At 37.1% G+C, this 23,647-nt stretch overlaps 1 protein-coding gene across 1 annotated transcript; it reads right to left on the bottom strand.

Annotated features, from left to right (window-relative positions):
• Positions 1-229: 229 nt before the first annotated feature.
• LOC139128862 (uncharacterized) lies at positions 230-9,368 on the bottom strand. The gene is made up of 8 exons (XM_070694569.1): positions 9,208-9,368; positions 8,148-8,319; positions 7,320-7,526; positions 5,790-5,882; positions 4,224-4,853; positions 3,382-3,577; positions 2,495-2,695; positions 230-1,701 (listed from the first exon to the last, which is right to left on the bottom strand). Exons 2-8 carry the CDS (start codon positions 8,229-8,231, stop codon positions 1,523-1,525), a joined length of 1,590 nt encoding a protein of 529 aa, XP_070550670.1. The 5' UTR covers positions 8,232-8,319; positions 9,208-9,368; the 3' UTR covers positions 230-1,522.
• Between the last annotated feature and the right edge of the window lie 14,279 nt (positions 9,369-23,647).

The following is a 23,647-nucleotide window of genomic DNA, read 5'->3' as shown; positions in this document are numbered from 1 at the left end:
TATTTAAAATGACCATCACTGGAAGACAATCTAAACTACGACATTGGTCAGACATCTGTATCTGAAGTCAGGGTCAATTTAAAATGACCTTCACTGGTTGAAACAATAAACTTTGACATTGGTCCAATTGCAATTCTAAAGTCGGGGCATATTTAAAATGACTGTCACTGGAAGACAATCTAAACTTGGACATTGGTCAGATATCTGTATCTGAAGTCAGGGTCAATTTAAAATGACCTTCACTGGTTGACAATAAACTTGGACACAAGTAAAATTGCAATTCTAAAGTCAGGGCATATTTAAAATGACCATCACTGGAAGACAATCTAAACTAGGACATTGGTCAGACATCTATCTGAAGTCAGGGTCAATTTAAAATGACCTTCACTGGTTGACACAATAAACTTTGACACAAGTAAAATTGCAATTCTAAAGTCAGGGCATATTTCAAATGACCATCACTGGAAGACAATCTAAACTAGGACATTGGTCAGACATCTGTATCTGAAGTCAGGGTCAATTTAAAATGACCTTCACTTGTTGACACAATAAACTTTGACATTGGTCCAATTGCAATTCTAAAGTCAGGGCATATTTAAAATGACCATCACTGGAAGACAATCTAAACTATGACATTGGTCAGACATCTGTATCTGAAGTCAGGGTCAATTTAAAATGACCTTCACTGGTTGACACAATAAACTTTGACACAAGTAAAATTGCAATTCTAAAGTCAGGGCATATTTAAAATGACCATCACTGGAAGACAATCTAAACTACGACATTGGTCAGATATCTGTATCTGAAGTCAGGGTCAATTTAAAATGACCTTAACTGGTTGAAACAATAAACTTTGACACCAGTAAAATTGCAATTCTAAAGTCAGGGCATATTTAAAATGACCATCACTGGAAGACAATCTTAACTAGGACATTGGTCAGACATCTGTATCTGAAGTCAGGGTCAATTTAAAATGACCTTTCTTTGGCTGGCTTTGACATTGGCCCAATTCTAATTCAGAAGTCAGGGCATATTTCATATGTCCTTAACTGGTTGACACACTAATCTATGGCATTGGTCCAATTCTAATTCACTTGTTGAAAGCTAATTGGTACAATTGTCAGTAATCGATTTAAATTCTTTAGTCAGGGCATATGTAACATGACCATCATCATATGACAATAGTGGCTCCTTTGTAAAAGTCAAACTCTGTTATGCTGTTTTGAGGAATTTTCATTTTTTCAATCTTTGTGTACATTTTTTTCTTGTATTTGTCCTTTTATTGCTGAATGTATCTTTTGGTGCCGAGGAATGGATTCTTTTAATAATTTACTCATTTTAAAAGGCCAAATTAAAAAGTAAAACATAAATTAATTTGCCTTAAATTGAATATTTGGATAAAAATTTAAATGAAGTAGTGTACAGTGTCAGCCAATGAAAGCCATTCAAACATTCCCTGACTCATTGGTTAAGATGGTACACAAGTGGGCAGTAAAAACATAGCTACATGGATTGTCCGCCTTTAAAAGTCCCTTATCAATAATACTATACCCAGAGATTGCCTTGCTTCACAAAGATTCTCATAGCTCTTCAGTACCAACAAATGAGAGACATTGTCACAGAGGATAGCTAATTGGTCCGATGAATGATCAGTGACGATGCAGTGTCTGCCATTCTTCAAGGATGATATCATTCCATTACCTGTGAATGAAACAAATTTTTATTAGTCCATTAAATTTGAAGAAAATTAAAGGATAAGTGTTGTGGAAAGATGAGTGAATTCATATTGTCTTATCAACAAATTCATTAAAAGTCCTGCTGCAACTTTTCACAATATTTTCATAATGTTACATGCAATGTACAATTAGTGCATGTAGATAGACATACTGTTGGGTATCCATACACATACCGATATTATCAACCTCTGCTAATGACAGAATGTCGAAATGTGAGCAAAATAATTTTTACGTGGGTGCTGCTCTCCATTAATCAGCCCCATGGCAAGAGTTGCAACTATGTTGTATGCATGCACTTGTTTAAAATTGAATTTGTTCACAATTATAATAAGTGTTAAAAAATAAGGCATGAACAGAGGTTGATAGATAATATTTATTTGCACACTCATTAACAATAATGTCAAAAGTTGCAGCTTTTGGTGCTTTGATGTTATGTTGGATTTATGGGTTATAATACTATATTGTATTTCAGTAATATGAAGGAATAAATCGTATATCAAGTAATTTTGACCAAATTAAAAACATACATTTCCTAAATTATCAATGTACGCAAAAACTATAATATTTTTTCTTGTGAGAAAGATTAGTTGAATTATTGCAGCACTTGAAGCATTGCAAAAGAGACCTTTCTCAGCACATGCAGATACAGTAAGGAAAATAAAATTGTGTGTGATTCTTGTAGTCTGCCTTGTCCTACAATTGCATTGGCATCTGCTTTTTTTGAAAGCACGAAAATGGAACTAAAAGTATTTATTTACCAGATCCACTGAATATGTGAAGTATCCATCCCCCTCTGTGGCTGAAAGTTTGAATCACATGGTCATACGTTCTTTGTGGAGTGTCACAGGACCACATATTGTGTCGTTCTTCGGTTGGATGTTGAATTGGATTCTTGTCTTGTGAGCAGTACATAGCCACCACCATACACTGTACGGCCTCTATCAGTCCAAATCTGCGGGCTGAAATGTAGAAATAATAATATCTATTATTTTACAAGCCTAAATCTAACTTCAGCATTTTTACACTTTATGTTTGTAAATATCGATTACAAAGAGTGCCAAGAATACATTACCCTTTTCCTGCCAAGTTCATATTTCCCCATCAGGTCTAGATCGTTAAAACTAGTGAAGCACAATATGTAACATTCGGTGCATTTTAACAACAAAATTGAACTTTTGAAGACCTTGAAATCACAGATACTGAAAACATTATTTGTATGGACTAAAGCTGTTGGAACAGACCAAGCCAAATTGGTGGAAATACGTATTGTTGTGGCTCAACACTGCTTTTCCCTGAGTTGGCTGATGGGGAAGTAATATCGTCTGGCAGGAAAAGGGTTAATTAACCCTTTCACCACCATGGTTTGTCCCAAATCCATTGTTTTCTATGGTAAAGTTGGACCTGTATACAGGAACTGGGGGTGAAAGGGTTAAATGAATTTCATTTGCTAAATGTATTTGGCAATCTATCTTCATCAGATATTTACACAAAATTGACATATTTCCAAAAACATGCATCAAACTTGTCAATAAGCACCAACAAGGGTGTGTGTGTTGGTCGTTACACTACATCATGTGGTCTATTTTATGTGTACGAGAGGGAGGGGAAGAAAGAACAATAGGGTAAAAACCGTGATTGCACTTACTTGAGCTACAACTTTGTACATGACAGAACACAGGTTGCACAGAGACAAAGTTTTTGTCTCTTTTAAATGCCTGCATAATCTCTCCCATCTCTGATGCTCTGCAGATGACAGCTATGTTAAATGCACTTTGTTGGCAGTCGACATTTATTGCCTTGATGGTAATCATCAGTCTTTGGATATCACTTGCTGACCATTCCTTGAAAATAAAATAGGAGACAGCTTTAATTCACTATTTGACATCCTGGTAGATTTAAGCATAGACAGTATGATTCGGGAGTGGAGATTTAGCCGAGTGGTTCTGTCTGTGGCCTCTCAGCTAGGCGACTGATGCCGTATGTTGTGGGTTCGAATCCGATTGAAAACTAGCCGTATTAAGTCATGAACATACATGAAACACATGACTAAACAGTCCCGGTGTATGTTTATGAGTATAAGATATAAAGTGACATGCTAGGTGGCGTAAGGGTTCCAACAAGCAATGAACATGAACAATAACAATTTTATAACCATGACATTGAATGAAACAACTTATCATAAAATTCAGATAGCCGTTGAGAGTCATGGCTGAGACAGTAAAAAACTGAGATCTCAACTTAACACTTTTCAGTGTAGATGACTCCATATGATGTAAAAGTCATGGCAAAAAGTTTCCCAGCCTATACAACAGATGATTATACCATGTGTATGTGTGGAATTTGGAAGCGAAAAACTATGTCAGGGGGGAAATATTATTGGTACGCAAGGACCTCCATACTTATTGATTTCCGTGGCTATGACCAAAACACATTAAAAGAAGCAGCTTTGGTTGGTCGTGTTAGTAACAATGATAAGAGTACACTTACTGAAGGCATATCAACCAATGTTAGGTCAATTCCTCGGAATCCTGGACACTGCTGTTTTAGTGAAGAGGCATTCAGATCAAGCACATCTGCATTGTGGATTGTGAATCCATAGGCGCCATCAGTTGCAAATACGGCAGTTTTACTCGCATCTTCCTTGTTTTTATCTAGAATTACTGCTCTTTGGCAAAATGATTCAAACTGTGCTGGTACACCACGACTGTACGATAGGTTTACAAACTGTTCTAGTTTTTCTCTTGTTGTTTCGTTTGGAAATCTTTGCCTTGCCTCTTCCCAGCCCCCTTCAACACAGCCAGTAATCATGACGAAAAATCTCTGTACCAGGTCTAATTTCCTCAGTACTGCCGATTCCTTTACTAGCTCTGTAACAGAAATTTCTGTTGAAATTATTTCTTCTAACAGCCATTTCTGATCGTTATTGTTAAGCCGAAGAAAGTCACCTAATTTTCTGAACGGAATTTCTGGCCTCTTCAATCCTCTCAGTTCAGCAGGCTTGAGATTCTGAGATCTTGTTCGACCTTCTTCATACATTGCGAACACTTCCATCATCAATGAAAAATGTCTCATTTTCGCAACAGCACAGCATATCTTCATGAAGAGGGAGTCGGCTTTCTGTGTCAAGAAAATAATTAGTAATTAACATATCAATTTCATGAGCATGACACTTAACATCATCGATAATTGCGCCAGCGGCTTACTGACAATATGTATGCAGGTTCACAATATATTATGCGATTAACCGGAAGTGTACACAATTAAATTCATGGGTGCTGCCATGCTTTTTGAGTACTTGTGAATAAACAAATATGAAGTGTGCAAAGTATAACTTTATAACATGCCATTAATAAAATATGTATCTCTATTATTAGCCAGTTAGTATCATAATCCATCTTGTCAATGATATAAATATTGTTACTATCATGCCTAAAGAAAAACAGAAAAAGAGAGAAAACTGCTGTACCTATGAACATAAGTAAAGAATGTTGGGATTGAATTTTAGAGAGCATCCTCTGTGTAAATAACTTGATGCAAAAATTGCCAGTTTTCAGCCACAATGTCAGTTTTTGGCTTGCAAGTGGAAGTTAGGCAGTGCAGTTACTCAATGGTAATGATGGCACAGTACATCCCTTGTTAAACACAATAGGTAGGTATGATGGTAAAAATTGCCAATTTATGTCCAACATTTTTACACATTAAACAGAAAATCTATACCTGCAGGGAGTCTGATATTGTGTATGTGTTTGAACTGTTGTGGTCAGTAGGTAGATTGGCATTTAAAGCAAGTAATGATTAATTCTATTTTATCCTTTACTATTACTAATGATGAATCAATACAAATAAAATTAAGATCTTAACCCCTGACGTGACACCAAGGGCTGAGTCCTATATGATATTACAAAAGCTGGAGATTATCATGTGATGTTCTGGTAATACACAGCTTGTCCATATAAGACTGAAAACCCACACAGTGTAGGTTTTTAGTCTTACATTTTCAATATATAACATCAATGTTTATGTATCAACTGATACAGTCATTAGTAAACTTACCTCCTTAAGTATCATTGCACATGATTTCTCCCACTGTTCTTCTTTTGCTTCTATGTCTGGCATTTCTTCGTATCTATCCCGGCACATTTGAACCTAATGACCATAAACAAGAGGGCATATTACATCTTATCCAACAAAATACATACTAGATACATATTTTACAAAATCATTGAGCACAATCAATTATCTGAATTACTCATTACTTTTTGTTCAGTCTATCAGACAAAAGTGTCCTGCAAATAAAACTGTCAAATTTCTTACCAAAAGACAACTGGTATTTGTTTGACTTTACTTGCAATAATAAACTTAACCATTTCAACCCAACTCGGACAAAATGTCCGATGACGTCATAGAGTACCAGGGGGTCAGGGTGCAAAGGGTTAAAATGTTGTACAACTGTTGGAAACTCAAAACTCTCCTTTAATGTCTCCAGTTTTACTTAAAAATTATATGAGTTCAACAGGAGATGTATTATGTAAATTGTACTGTCATCAATGCTGTTGTATAATTAGATGGTACCTTTAAGGCTTCAATGCACATTTCAACTTACAATAATCTCCAAAATGTCTGACATTCTGGCTAGAGATATTTTGTTCTATCAGTATCAACAATTTTTTTCTTGTTTAGATATTGCATACTCTTTACACCCAACACTCTGTTCTTGCTAATAATTTCAAATCCAATTTGTTGACAATCAAAAGTAAGGCACTTCAGCCTTATGGGAATGTATATGTATTGAGGAACGAAGGCTATTTTTTATAACTTACATGGCTTGTGATGAACAAATTTGTACAATTTTCAAAGCATTTCCAAGTATAATCCCTACTCGTGTATAAGCCCCTGCACTAATTTTGTGTGGAAGGTTTAAAATGAAGTAGATCTTTGCATAAGCCCCTACGTTTGCTGCACACATACATAAATCAACTGGTAAAATTTCTTTTCAGACCAAAGAAACTGGTGTGAAAAAATGTGAAATTAACCTTTCCATGAAGGTAACATAATGTAACATCTGCGCTATTTATGGTCCCTTATTATCATTTTGTGAAACTCTGTTGTCCCTTTGTGCAATGGAACAGATATACCGATACTCTTAGGTCACAATGCATTTTTCATTTCTATTCTTATTCACAATGTTGCATTTCATCCTCTAAACATTTTTTTGGTTTCCAACAATTACTTTTTTTCATCTTTATAGATTTTAACAATCACTATACAAGAATTTCCCATCTATGTTGTTGTTTTCTGAGATCTGGTTACATGAGTCAGTGTTCTCCACAGCTTAGAAAAACAGATGGATGGCCAATTTACACAACAGTGCATAATTTGCAAATTCTTTTCTTGTGAAAATGTATTCTTATGTGCAGTTATTAACATAAGAATAAATTGCTCCAAAAACGGAGGGGTGGCCCACCCATAAAATCCCCTTGTGGAGAACCCTGTGAGTAAAAGATTTTAAAAAGCAGTTTTGTGTCTCTGAGGTTATACTTGGAACAGTGCAGTACATCAGACGTGTAAGATAACTCATCCTACCTTCTCTTTGAAAGTCATCGAATGATGGAATTCAACAGTTGCATTATGTCTATGGGCCAACCACTTCCTCTGTTCATCGCTCAGTCCTGCATAGACAACAGCGAGTCTACTTTTCAGTTCTTTCCGATTTCCATATTTTTCACTCAGGCGTTTAACAGCAAGGAAAGAATGCTGCCCTCCAATAACCTCATATGTGTAGCCGTTAACCTAGAATAATAATGAGAACAGGTTTTTGAAACAGGACAAGTTAAACATTGCAATAACTGTTCACTTTACATACGTCAAAAAGCTCTACTTTGTGAATGCCAATCATTACATACATTTTCTCTTTCTTATCAGAAGTCACCATGAAATTGTTACGCTAACTAAAGAAGTAGTCTCCCCTATCTAGAAATGTTGTGATTATTGCTATTCAAACAGTACAGGGAAATCAACCAAAAAGTCTGTGGTATATTTAATAAATTTTAACATCATTGATACATGTTTTGACATTCAAACACTAGGTGAAGGATAAGGCACAGAATAAATGTGAATGTGTTTGCTAAGTAGAGGCCGTATGTCCAAAGATAAAAATATTGTAAATACAGCTAAATGTGTATAGCACATTTTGCATGCATTCATTTCACAGGCATTGAGTTGCATGACACTGCTTCTGTCTCACATGCAAGTCATGTACATTTCACAGGGAGAAGTTGAAATGTATTTTCATTACATTACCCTTCCATATATTGACCCAGATGTTGTTTAGATACATTCTCAACCTGGAAAGTGTTAGGACACAATGCATGCCAAGCAAACATAGGTAAAGTTCAGTTCCAAGATACTCACATTGGACTCCCTAAAGTTCTCCTTTGATTCATTTTTCAACACAACAATTAATGGTTGATATGCCTCATCAAGGTAATCCTCCATAGCTGCTTCCAATTGTCAACCCATTTGTCATCAGGAGCCCTTGCTTGCTTCCCTAGTTCCAGTGCGCTGATATCAATTAAAAACGGTCCTTAAGAAAAGACAAACATTACATTGTCATTGGGAAGACAGCAGGATAATATACAAATAAGATTTTTCTAATAATTTTTTTATGTAAATGTTTTCATCAAAGTCTGACACACCATACCAAAGATGTGCACAGAAAGACTTCAGTTATCATCTGCTAGTACATGGCACTTGTCTTCGATAGAACATCACAGTTTGATATATCACTAACATTTGGTTCATGTTTTGATGGTGAAAGTGTGTCAACTATGGGTGGACTGTTAACCCACAGAATTCTTATTAAACCAACTGTTCCTACCATCAATCATGCCACTTGAGAAACAACTTAGGATTGGCAAGTACACATAACTTTATGTGAATATTCTTGGGTTGTGTAAATGCTTTTTGTGCAGACAATAATATACATGTATGAATAGATTGTCAAAAAGCTCAGGATTAGTCACCTACTGAAATCCCCTTATGATGAGCACTAAAGCTTAAATTAATAACCAATTCAAGTTTATTTCTTTGTCAAAAATCAGCAAGAATTACTCAATTAAACCAATCCTTAGAATTAAAATAATCAACAGTAAACACTTTCAAACCATACACTTTTTATAAGGTTAACCAGGAGCTTCATACTGACATTAGTGATGTTTGTCAGCTGCACACGACATATATAATTTAGACATTTTGTTCTTCATACCGCATTGAAGAATGAGCGAGTCTTTCATGAGCTTCTCTTTTCTTGTACTTAACCAAAAAGGTCAGTGTTGTTTAGTATTTATCTGCACTTTATTTCAAATACCTCAATTATTCCTCTTTGCACTAATTGATAATGACTAGATTTCCTCAAAGAGTGTTGTCTTTCCGACAGATAAGGGAAACATAGAGAAATCTTTGTCAAGCTTACCAGTTCCAATGTGGCAGTCCCTGATGCTTTCTTTCATCGATAGCTCCTCCTCACTCATTTCTTTGTTGAGTTTTTCAGCCTTCTTTTTCTTTGAAAGTGTCGGTAGCACTAATTGTTTTGCAGCATCTGTCAATTTTCTCTTCTTTGTGCTTCTTGATAAGGGAGTATTTGACCTGTGTAATTCACCAAAATAAAAAGAAATGTTGTATTCAACTCAAAGTAACATATTGGTTTCAATGTCAGCAATAGGTCTCCAGAGATTTGGACCATTTCCCTTCACATTAATGCTTTATGTTATTACAAATCTTTGGACAGACTACCCGTATTACATGCACTTCAGTCTTATATGACTTTGAGCATTATATGTACTCTAGCTTTTGCTGTATTTTGTTGGTTGCAACTTGTATTCTCTTTGCTGCTTCATATGTACCAAAGTAGCTTGGTGAATCTCATTGTGTTAGATCTCTTTGTAGGCTTGGTTACAAAGGACTGGAATGTTTGCATTCATACATGTGCGGTTTCTCTAATTTGGTACCTGAGAAAACTTGTGATTTCATAGTTCTGTGAAATGTGAACCATGTTTCATTTGATTCCACTGCAAAGGAAGTGTAACAGAAGGTCACTAGTTCAAGGGTACAATGACCATGAATCAAATTACACAAATTTAGAAGTTCAAATGGTTAAACTCATGATATGTATGGTCCAAAGAATTCTTCAATGAATTGTCATGGGTTTTGCTTTCATCAATTGTGTTTTAGTCTCTCAGATGTCGATGTACTTACATACTAGCTGTGGGACTCATTACATCATCATCATCATCTGGTGTAGACTCTATGCCATTACTGGAACTATGACTAATATTTTCTGTTGTTTCTGATTCACCCTCTGGCTCGGAGTCATCTTCACTGGAATCGTTGGTCAGGTTACTCACACTTGATGCAGGTGAAGATGTGTCTTCCTTACCGGACAATACTGAATTAAAATGATCACAGAACTCCTGTGGACTTCTAAGGTCTCTGAATTGGCGACACATGTCATTCTTGTTCCACACAAAGGAAGAACGTAGGAGCTTGTATGGATGATCATTTTTGTCAGTAAAGTAAACCTGAAAAAAAAACAAATATTATCATTATGGTTGATGTATTTGGCAAATGCAGAATACTTATATACTGATTTATCAATCAATGCTAACAAACAATGGTCCAACCATCATGAATATTTTCACTATTCAGACCTCATCACTTTACTCAAAGTGAGTAGTTTGCATTAATTGATGAAATATTTTGCTGCAAGAGTGAAATACTTAACAAGTTGCTTCATTTTTCGGCAATGTCCATCTCCACTGTCAGAGAAAACTTTGCCTAAATCATAAACTGTATCATTGAAACAATAAGGTGTGGAAAGCCAGTCTAACCCTATTCCTGCCAAGTCCATATTTCACCATCACCTCAAGATGGTTAAAATTAATGAAACACAACATATTCCATATATTGTGTATTTTAAAAAAATACTGTGCATTTGAAGGTGGTTGAAAACATAAATACTGTAAACTTGATTTTTTGGGACTAAAGATGCTATATAGACCAAGCCAACCAGGTGAAAATACGTCATGATTTGGCTCAATACCGCTTTAACTAACTTGGCTGATGCACAAGTGAGGCTACCCACAATTCTCCATGATCTGTACACACGGAGATCACTCACTGAAGCAAATTTCTTCCGTACACAGAAAAACTCTGTCCAAATTTCAAAATTCCGCAACATAGTTCTCATAATCATAATTTTCTGATTTCTCACTGTGAATAATGAGACGAATAACCCCTTTTCTGCGGAGGAGATAGCAATTTTGTAATTTTGTCGACATAGATTTTTGACAGCCATACACCATATTTTCAAGGAAACTAAGGGAATAAGTTGCATCTGTGTTGGCAAAATAAAACGTATTGACTGATTTTTAATGTAGTAATGGCGTGTACACATCAGACCAACAGACGTGTATCTACACACATCCATGCACGGGCCGCGAAGCTACCGCGGACTTGCAGCCAACTAGTACTATTATTTCAAGTAACTGTGGTATAGAACTTCCAGAAAAACTCGAGGGTCTTTGACAATGATTGTGGGTCGAACAACGGTCATGCCATAGCATTGCTGCGAAAACAAGCACTGCCACTCCTTGACATGTTCTTTTGGGAGTGGGGTAGCCACTCAAATGACCAAGCTACAACCGAGTGGCAAAGGCTACGGATTCGCAGCAACCCATAGCACAGCGTCGCGTCGTCACCGCCAGGGTGCGGTTAAGAGGATATTTCGTGTCTGAACGAATGTGTTTAAATCAGTCGAAACGACTGGAAGGTTGACATAGTGGATCGAATTCCGAGTGCTTGTCTATCATAAAAAATCTTACCAATTACTTTTGAAGCATCTTCAACACAGCACTGGTTGAATGAACACCCTGCGACTATGCCTTGCGAGACGATGCTTTGGGCAACGGCAAATGCTCACGGGAGTGACCTATAAAGTGACCTTCAATATATACCGTAAACCGGTATGTTGCCAGTTGTCGCAAACCAATCTAGGCTACTGTGTAACAGTGATCCTTGCCCCGGGTGTTTTCTTTTACTTTTTTCCCTCACGGTATATCATGTATGAATAGTTGACCATAACAATTCGATGTTGTTATTCCGGATAATTCAGACGCCTTTAGCCTAGCCTGTCCGCAATTCGCACGGTTGCCGCCGATAGATCACAGTCACCTGTGATGTATTCCGCTCTGCGTCCATTATGCTCTCCGTATAGACGTGTGTACATATGCCTGAGAAAAAGATTTCTCAGACATATGTACACATGTCTATGGGGCGCATAGTCCCAGAGCTGAATAGATACATGTGACTGTGGATAGATACCTGGATCGGGCCCGGGGTCTCCTGCGCATTATTATTCTTTGCCTCCAAACTTCCCTGAGGGAAGACATCTCCAAAGATTCTTCCTTTGGATCAGCGACGGCGCCGTTGAAATACTTTATTTTATTTTAAAACACAGCGCACTTCGAAAATGCAGATATCATGAAGGGAATAATCCAACAAGACATCACAGTGCATTGCCAAACGAAAGCCTGATAAAACATGAAACAAATAACAAACACGAGTACTTAACTTACCTTGATTGCGTCATCGCCGATACCAGAGTATGCCTTGAATTTCGCTACACTGCTGTATACAGCGCTCGAGCCTCCTTTCTTTCGGAGCCTTGACGGGTTTTCTCGATAATCGAATATGATGAAGATTGAGTCGTCTGACTTCTCGAACCACCAACCACGAGCACGAGTCATCTTGTTCAGCCTGAGTCAGCTTAGAGCACGCAGAAAGAACGGCAGGAACCTGACACGCAAAGCACTTGTTGAAGGACCGTGGTCCAGATTGTGCTCATAGTCAAAATATTCCGCTTTTATAGCAACTGTTGATCAGTGCCGCATGCAAATTTAGTGAGGTACAGGCGTCATGCAGTCTGATACCTCTACCTGGAGTCGACGCTTGGTATGCAAGAACGATTAACACCTCGTTAACGAAAATTCATCGTCTTGTAATCGTTGAGCAAGACTAATTGCTGGATATCTTGTTGTCCGTGTGTGACAGTGACCAACCAATCTGCTTGCATACTGGCGCATTTTCCCGATAGCATATATCAATGATTACTGTGGTTTGCAGGTAGATGTCGAAGATACAGCCATAAACCTCTCTAATCACCATTTTACAAACAGGAATGTGTAATATGAAATTACAATAAAATATCATGTTGTTTTAAATATTTCCTATCATGGAGGTAAAAGTATTTCTTTGTTCCTATGTAGACAATTTGAAATTCATTTCAAGTATAAACAAGACAAATCAACGCCATACACACGTACGTACGGTCGATGTTAGACCCGGCCCTGGCTGTGCGAGCGTGTCGATCGCGTGTCAGATCACGGTCCCTCCACAAAATAGATCTACACAATGCGCTAGATCACATGACCGGAGTTTGGTAGGTTTTAAGTAAGTTTTTTTGTCAACGCAAGAACGTATCATTTTGTTCCCTTGAATAGAAGCCCGGAATAGAACATATCAGAAAATTTGTACCGAATTTATTTACAGGGTTTGTAATTGTCTCACTTTTTCGAAAATCATGACATTCATGGTATAAGCCTTGCCTGATGTCAGGATTTGAAATCCCAAGGTATGTCATTCGAATCGACAGCTCTCTGGGAATTGTCTCATGACTACTGTATATGGAAGGCTAGTAATAAAAATATAAAAAAACATGGAAAGCAGGAAATAGATAGAATCTGTATATTTGTTGAAATGAATATCGACCTGCAATAAAATCTGAAGTAGGCCATGAAGATACTGGTACCTCAAGAATACGATATGGTTGTCTCGTCTTGTCAACATTAATGATAATTAGAAACCAGCATTGCCAACACTGTTTCCGGTAAACGTACTTGTACTTCCTAGAATGATGTAAAACAAACCTGGCCTATGTGGCGCAAAGCCCGTACCACCAGAAATACCTGCAGCAAGAAAATCATGTACGGGTGCAAGAAAAACGAATAAATGTATTCATATTCAACCTTTGCTCTCGGTAGTTTGACATCACACTACTCTTGTCAAGTAAAAATTCCAACGATTAAGTCTAATTCAAAGAGGGGAAAAGACCACAAACTCAATATGTGACACAAAGACGCTATGGGCTAGGCAAAGTCAGTTTATTTTGACCGGTTGATGACGGAGACCACGAACCCTGTCTAGGCCCAGGTACAGGATTACTTTACAGGCCACAAGCGAGAAGAGTTGATATTACATGATGTTGGATATATACCATGAGACATATATCTCAATGAATATATAGCAGTATAGCGTCCAGTACCGTCTAAGTTTTCAGAGCAAACGCTATACCATCATACTATCGACAGGCTAGTTTGATATACTGTAATTTTCCAAGCTAGATCGCATTTTTTGCAAGTTTAGTTGGTTCCCGAGCTTTTCGAGCTGAAAGATATTTTGTGGTCGCACGCAGAGATATATCTAATTATCGAAATTTTCGAAATCTCTTAGTCTATCAGACTTTTCAAGGTAGATGATATTTCATTACAAATGTCACTGATTCCAGACAATGGCTGGTATAAAAAGTCCGATACCGTCGAATAGTATCAACTGTAACGCCTAGGTTTTGAAGTTAGGCGATAAATTATCACAACTTTGACTAGCTCAGTAATCTCACGATTCAAAGGTGCTTTCAGAATCGATGGAAATTTTCATGTTGGTAAAGGTTATAGAAATCGCCATGCACAGGCCAAACATCAACCGATTGACAAAGAACTTTGACATTTAAAAATCTGCCAGGGTACGCATGCTGCTATAATCTCTCGCTCTCATTTACACCTGTATGGATTTACGCCCTATTGTTTCTTCTCTGATGCCAATCATGTCTTGTAACTTCCTGTCTGATTGCCCGTGAGAATGTAAACATGGATTCTTCACATAAAACGAATAAGCATCTATGACATACATTTAATTTACTGGTCTCAAGCAAGAGGAAAGATTCGACGAACTCAGAAAGATATATATATATAAATATGTCATGACGCGCATCTTGGGGCAAACGTTAAATATGATACACTGGTTCGATCGTTGTGATGAATGCGGGGATACTAATTTGGTCTCCTGGAAATCAGACGTCGCTCGAAAATCATTTTTGACGAGCGACACTGCCGTAATAAAATATCGTCAAACACGGTCCCTCCACAACATTTTAGTGCAACATTTTAGGTAATCTCTTTCGTGAAGTCTTCACGTCAACGATGGTATACGATGGTCTTGGATATTATGACAGTTCATTTTGAGATATTTGACATCATGGCACCGGCTGAATTTAGTGTAACTTTGCCATGAGCAATGCTACTATCGATCTTTCATATTTTTATACCATATGATTGTGTCGTTATTTTTGCTATCGACACCAAACCATATATTTCTCGCTTTGCGAATGTCTCGTGTTCATGATAAATGCAATGCGTATTAGTTTCACACTTTGAACAAGTAAGGAAAGAGATGGAATTAACTAAATTCAATTGCTTTTTGGCTGCGTGACAGGTACCACAATTATTTCATCTAATTTTTGTGAATGTCACTCACTATTTTGTCGAATGTCAAAACTAGCACAAGTAATTATTTAAATTGTCAATATATAACACTATACTATAGACAGTACAGTGTGGTAACTTCTACGTCAAGCCTGACGATATATATTACAAGTTTGGCTGGTTGAAATTAGCTGATATTATAGGGAGCACCGTCAATTCTTTTCAAACTACACAGTATTTTGGTTCATTGTGGTAGTTTCCCACCGAAAATACTCAAGTACTATCAATAACATCGTCCAGTATTGCAGGGCTCGAAATTAACATTTTACCTTGGTAGTACACTTGGGCTACCATTTGCTGAAGTTGGTAGCCCAGTGACAATGGCTGGTAGTCCATGAATATTTTAGTTTAGGGATGCTGTACTCGTTCGACTATAAGCCCCGGTTCAGCAACACAAAATAGCAGTAAAACTAGGGGCTTCAACTCGAGAAACCCCATGTTATGTGTCACGAACGCTTAATTTATGTTAATTTATATACATTTTAACACTTTCTATCACTTTCAAAATCGGCTTACACATCAAAGAAATTGTAACTTTAGTAAAAAAAACAAAAAAAAAAATATTCTCATGATCTTTATGAACTGGCATGCCTTGTTACACCCGAGTCTATCTATACAGAACGTAATACATTGATACTGATCGACAACCATAGATAAAAGACAGCGAAACTCTTGTATTACTATTTCAAATCAAACTGATTACACAATCTCTTGATATAGAAGTGACAGTTTTGGTGAAATTTCAGCATCAAAACCCAAAAACTCGACACAAGTACGTCTTGTATGCTGCCGATCAACAGCATAGTGTGAACTGGCATGCAAAGACTGCACACCGTGTGACGGAAAAGCAACTCAACATTCTAGTATCAAACGCTCTGCATCTTGTGAAAATAACAACATAGCAGTGAAAATTGTAATAGTCACCAGAAAAAAACTCTTTTTACAGATGAAAGGATAATTTATTCAAACAAATGAAACTGTATGTTGATTGCATTTAGCTCGTCCGAAAGTGACGGACATCGCACGCCAAGTATTTCATGTCCCAGGCTTTGGTAGTCCGTGTGGGCTACCATTTCATGGACTTCGGTAGCCCCAGGGAAAAGTTGGTAGTCTGTGGACGAGGGACTACCGCTAATTTCGAGCCCTGCAGTATTGTTTGGGTTTACGAAAGTGAATGATTTGGCTGACTCTCAACAAGATGACACGTGTATCATACTTCAGATCTCTTCTTACCTCCATTGTCAGATGTTATCGATAGCCACAGTGGATAGAGGGACTGTGTGATAGCAGAGCTAATGTTGTCTAGCTATTCAAGCTAAAATACATTTTTTTAACTAGTACTTTTGGCTCACTCGGTGATTTTATGATTCAAGGGTGCTTTCAGAATCATAGAAATTTTTAAGTTTCGGAAAATATTCGTCAAGAAGAGGCCAAACAACGGCCAATTGCAAGTGAACTTTGACATTTTAAAAACCTGCCAGGTACGCGGTTTTCTACAGCGGCTATAATCTCTCACTGTCATTTACACCTGTATGGATCTAATCCCCATTGTTTCTTCTCCGACGCCGATCATGTCTCGTAACTGCCTGTCCGATCGTCCGTGAGAATGTAAACATGGATTTTGTCACATCACGATTAGGAAACTCACAGGATTGCTTTTAGAGGAGAATAATTATGATAACATAAAAAGAAAAGGCATCCATGATATTTAATTTTACTCGTCCCATACAAGCTAAAGCTGCAACGAACACCGACAACTATGATGTTGGGTCTCTCGGAAATAAGACGTCGCTCGAAAGTTATTATTTGTCGAGCGACATTTTCGGCAAAAGCTACTGTTGTCATAAAATACACTTTGACTTAATAACCTAGAAATTATCAGCTAGACGTATCGTCACACATTCCTAGATTTTTTTTGTCTTTGGTATCATATACATTCAACAGCATTGGATAGTTTGGATGACATTGTCAGAAATCTCGGCCAGTCAGATTGTGAACTCAACCTGACAAAAACGATATTATCAATAGTCTCTGATATTTTTCCTGTTCATATTCGAGATAAAGGATGTCGCCATGGCACCGGGTGAATTGCATGTAACTTTTGCATAGGTGTCGCTACTAGTCGATCCGTAGTAGTTTTGACTACACGATAGTGTCATTAATTTCTATTTTCGATTCTAGACGATGTATATCTTGCATTGCATGTTTGGGTGTTGAGCTTTCATGATAACAACTATGGGTTCAATTAGAGGTGACATAAAAAGTTCAAAGTCTGATCAAAAACTGAAATCTTTAAGTTTATCGCGCAACCCCCCCCACCTCCCACCAAAACCCCCATGAAACTTAATTGTTGAATGTTGATCACAGCTTCCTAATTTTCTTACAGTGATACTCAGGACTGGTGATATTGCAACATTATTCAAATGAAAACACCAGTTAAGTTCGAAAAATTTCCCGGTCTGTCACTGTACATATAACATCAATATCAAAGTATCAAAGGGTCTCTATTGACTTTACCGCGAAAGGAGCGAAAATGTGTAATTACTCAGGGTTTTCACAAGCTGTAAAATATCTCTCAGGGGATAGTGTCAAAGTACAGGGGGAGATATTTGGGGAAAACGTGCAAAAGTTTTGATGGGAGAGCAAGAGATGTCCCCTCTCCCATAGAAAATTTTGAAAAATCGCTGTCTGCACTGGTACTATCTGAGAGAAGTTTTGTTTTGCATTAAGACCGTTTGAAAATGACATTCGACAATGATAATTTTCAATGACAATGATAATTTTATTTGATTTTTTTAAATTTTTGCATGATCAGTGGCTGAGGAACAATTATTCAACAATGCAACAATTTACAATACATCTAGACGCATTAAGGTGCGAAATTGTGTTTCTACCGTTTCTAGAAAGTTTAGCTAGAAGTTTAGAAAGCTAAATTAGATTTGTCTAAATCTAAATCTAAACTTAGAAAGTTAAGCAAGAAACGATAATTATCGCTTTCTAAATAGCGTTCTAAGTTTAGAAATTAGCTGAAGTTTAGAAAGTTGAGCCTCGAGTGAAAACATGTTTTCGAGGATATATCGGATAAAAACGATAATTATCGCTTTCTAAATAGCGTTCTAATTTAGAAAAAGCTGAAGTTTAGAAAGTTGGGCCTCGAGTGGAAACATTTTTCCAAAGATAATCGGATAAAAATGATAATTATCGCTTTCTAAATAGCGTTCTAGACAGACAAGACGTGGTTCAGATTATCTTTGTTCCACGATGATCGCGTCCATTGTAGTGCAAATTAATGCTAACAGCCTTATCAATGCCTCATTAGCATTAACTTGAATCACAACTTTATCAGCACAATTGACGCGATCGTTATGGAACACACCTTGGTCATTAGCTGAAGCAGTACGGTTCCTTTTTTGTCTATTGGACAAGTCACATTTGAGCTTTGGATGTTAAAACTTACTTCCGGGGGAAATAGTATTTTCCAGGCTATACAAGAAAGCTCCTACATGCTCACACTTTTTAATTTAAAACACTCGGGAATTTACAGATGACCACAGAAACTGTGAATCAACCTTTTTTCCGACATAATCTTGAAAGTGTTTGCGGGACTTCATCTCAAGCACTGCACATTTCACTGTGAGCACGCAGCTGGGAGATGGCAGCCTGTCCGGCAACACTTTTGATAAGGCCAATGCATTAATTTGCATCACTTATGGGAAGTACTATATCGTCGGTCTATTGGACAAGTCACATTTAAGCTTTTGCTTTTAAAACTTACTTCTGGACTGAAGACTGCTCCTACAAACTCACACTTTTTCCATTGAAACACTTACGAATATACAGATGACAATAGAAATGGTGTACCAACGTTCTTATCCGATATATCTATGGAGAACTTTTTCTACAGTAACTCAAACTCCGACTTTCCAAACTTCAGCTAATTTCTAAACTTAGAACGCTATTTAGAAAGCGATAATTTTCGTTTTCATCCGATATATCCTTGGAAAAAAATTTCAACCTAAGGCCCGACTTTCTAAACTATACAGCTATTTTCTAAATTTAGAACGCTATTTAGAAAGCGATAATTATCGTTTTTATCCAATATATCCTTGGAAAAACTTTTTCTGCTCCAAGCCCGACTTTCTAATCTATAGCTAATTTCTAAACTTAAAACGCTATTTAAAATGCGATAATTATCGTTTTTATCCGATATATCCTCGGAAAAAAAATTACAACCTCAGGACCGATTTTCTAAACTACAGCTAATTTCTAAACTTAGAACGCTATTTAGAAAGCGATAATTATCGTTTTTTATCCGATATATCCTTGGAAAAAGTTTTTCATCAGAGGCCCGACTTTCTAAACTACAGCTAATTTCTAAACTTAGAACGCTATTCAGAAAGCGATAATTATCGGGGTTTTGTGTATATCGTTTTTAGCTAGTTTAGCCCCCATAGGGAATACACGTAGTTTAGAAATGGCTTTGAGGAACAGACACAATTCCGTACCTAACTCTCTATACGGCTGGTAAAGAATTAGCTCTCGGATATACCAAAGATTGTGACCATTAATTCATTAATTCCCGTTGGTTTCATATCTCGTGTCTAAAACTGGTATCGAATATATGCATGGTCACCCATTCATTCAGTATCTTTCAACATATCAAGCAATATATATCGTATCTCGTATCAAAAAATTCATGAAAAAATGTGCGACTTTGTCCCTTGATTGCTTTCTTTCCCCCCGATTTCCTTCTCATGCCAATATCGAACAATTAAAGATAGCTGGCTCATGGCTCATACAGTGCCACCGATTACTGAAAGTATGCGAACTCTACGAAAGGTCAAACCATTTTCAATGACGCAAAAAAATGCTGTATATGAAACTTTAAATATTACGATTTTTGGGTACGAGAGTCTCATTGGCAAGAGAGTACCCGACACATCATAACACAAACCGGTATATGCATGATCACTTTCTAGCAGGCTGTGCGTGTATGTCCAGCGTAACGGACTTGGGTCATTTGTAAAATCTTATATTACCCTAAAAGACTAACAGTCAGAGTCAACTTTTTCCCTTTCAATCATTATTTGTTTGCAACTTTGAAATTTTTCAGCCAGAGAAACGACTTCGCCAGCTTTGCAATTTCTCTGGCCAACACCTGATTATATTAGCAATTTATTATTATAGGACATTTACTTTTGACCAAACCAAAGTAGGATATCTTGATATTGTTTCTGTCGGATAAAAATTTTTTGGTTGGGTTACCCCTAAAACAAAACAAAACAAAAAAAAAATTAAAGCATCCGACATCGAGCTTTTGACGTTGTTTCCTAGTTCCACACTTTGAATTTGCTTTGGTGGATGTAAAACTTTACTGTACTGCAATAATTGAAAGTATATTGATGGTATCATTCGTGTTTATGTGTTTAAGTATGGCTTTCCGATAGGCACCTTGTGTTCAAAAGTCAAATAGAAGCTTACAGTTTGTGTAATATAAATAATGAATACACGACTATACAATATAACAATGTCATACAGTATCAAATAGTGTCCAATATTTTTATAGGCGACATAGACATACCATGTCATAGGTGACATGAGTCTGTAATGACACACCGGTAAACTTATCGATACTATATATCGTACCCCTATCGACATTATCGGTAGCATCGTATGTTTCACAGCGTTATTGATCTTTAGTCCAATACAGCAGACGATACCAGATAGTATCGGATAGGCCTACTATCGAATTTTATTTTTTTCATATGTCAGAAGCGACATGTGTATCTAGCGAAATCAAATTGATATGTTATAAGTGTTATCGATGGTGTCGATATTTTCTTAATTTAGCACTTCTAGGATATATGTATATCCGATGCTAAACGTTTGTGCACAGACAAAGATCTTTTCGTGTTGTCTGTAATGTCGTGCCTATATGCTGGAGCTTGAATGACCAGTGACCTTATTCAGAGAGCATGTTGGGATCCATAAGCTTTCGAGATGGCTTCGAGGGCTCAGGGCCATATTAAAAGTAACACTGTACTATCATAGAATTATAGAATTACGGCTTCGTCAACAGTTGAGCTCTCAAACTCGCTCAATGTTTGGAAAACAATCGATGATTAGTTTGCAGGATATTCTCGAATTCAGATTATTATTTATTCAAAGTGTTATAAACGCGATTGGAACTAATTTTTGGATAATTGGATGGTGAAGTAGTGTCGATTTAATCTGCAAATGTAAGCTCATCTGCTTTCCTTTTTAAGTTACACATTTATTTTTATAGTAATGTGTAAAATTGCAACATTGAGCTATAGAGCTTAACAATTGTGATAAATTTGAAAGATATGAAGATCCAATTATCACGAATTAGTTCCAATCTTGCTTATAACATTTATAAAGTGAACATGGCATGAAACTTACTTTTGCAGGTCAGCTTGATAATTTTATTTTGTGAAAGCAAGGGCTATTTCTGCTTGTTGCCATCTGTTCAGGCAGAATAAAGCCATGTTTGTATTGTTTTTTCATTCGTTTTAGTCAATTCTCTTGTGTTCTTGCCACAACTCTAGGCCTATAGAAACTTTTGTAGAAATTGCCGCGCCTCCCTCAATAATTGAATGTAAAGTCACCCCCCCCCCATTTCCACTGACCCTCACTGTAAAAATAATGTTCCCTTCATATATGCTATACAGTTTCTCATCCAAGAGCTCGCACCTGTTATACCTTGAATACTAAATTCAGCTTGACCCCGACATAGCCGGCACTGGATATCGGGTGTGTACGTTGTTGTTTCTTCACAATGATGTGCCAGGCTTATCACGACTTCTCAACAAAAGTATATTTTACATAAAGAGGTTCAGAAAATCGCCCCAATAATGAATGTTTACTCTTTTCCAGTTTCTATCATTGTTGGACAAGGATGCCAGAGTTTGCCATAAAATTGACCACGGCCACTTCTTATAAATGTACGTCGTGATGGTAACCATAATTTATTATCCATTTTGTCTGTCAAAGCATGCATACACCTGGTAACAGAGCTACATTCCAAAATGAGCCTCAATTTGAACAAATGTATCACATAAACTTTTGAAATATATACTACGGAAATTATGTAGCATATACATATACAGATGCTGCATTTTGCTTTTAATTTAATTTGCCTTTCTTTAAAAAAAAAAAACCATGGAAATTTGGCTTTGTGGGGTGACTTGTCTCTGTTGACAATGTACAAGTCGTAGCTGCGTAGGCCTACAGGAAATCATTTCATGTGTAGTAACTGGAATCATTTCAGTCTTAACACAATTCGGGTCCGTTAAAAAACTAGACTGTATAAGAGCACTCAAAATGGCTACCAAATAACCTAACTTTATTCATAATTTCCTGTGTCAGCACCCTGTACTATACCTGGAACAAACTTTATCACTAAAATTGGTAGTGGTTCTTTAAAGATTGAGATCTCGATGATTTCTCGTCTACACATCTGTGATTTGCTGTACCGTGTAAAAAGATGCTTCTTTTTTCTTTCAAACTTTCCAGCATTCTGGAGCAGATGCTGTTATCCTGTACTTCCATGTAAATTTGGAGCAGCATTAAATTTCTCTGTTCGTTTTGTCATGGCATATAAAGAAAAGCATTGTGACAGAAAAAACAGGAAATATTGGCATTTCAGCATGCGCATGAGGGCGAAAAAATCTTCTCAGAAAGGAATGAAAAAGAGATGCGGTTGACAGAAATAAATCAAGATGACGCAGCCAGGAAGAAGGAATGATGCTTCAGAGTAAAACTTCTAACCAACCCCCCCCCACCCCCCCACCCCGCATATCACATCGTTCACTGTGTTACTGGGTTATCCGGGCAAAGAAAGATTGTCTACTGTCAGGCGAAGTGATGAATTTGGCGAAATTGTTTCTGTTCAAAGTTGGCACCGACCACAGGCTTCCGATCAGAAGGCGAACCGCAAAACCGTCACTGGTGCAATATACATGTATCAGTGATGGTTTGGCGGCTCGCTTGCATTTATTCGAAAGCAAGTGGCACCGACCATCGATAAATTTTCATGTTAAGGTGTGTCTATAGTGCGATCTTTTCTTTTTCCGCCGAGACGCGATCAATGTTGCGCTGCCCTTTCACGGTCCCTCCGGGCCGTACTAATATACTGTAGTTCTGTAGTTCATGCCACATCGAGCGGGGACTGCTGTTTACATACATGACATTATGGTAATTTTATGCAAATTTCATCCAATATCAAATACAAATACA

Source organism: Ptychodera flava, unplaced genomic scaffold (genome assembly GCF_041260155.1).
Source record: "Ptychodera flava strain L36383 unplaced genomic scaffold, AS_Pfla_20210202 Scaffold_74__1_contigs__length_588402_pilon, whole genome shotgun sequence".
NCBI lineage: Eukaryota > Metazoa > Hemichordata > Enteropneusta > Ptychoderidae > Ptychodera > Ptychodera flava.
This window is presented reverse-complemented; position numbering and strand designations above follow the sequence as displayed.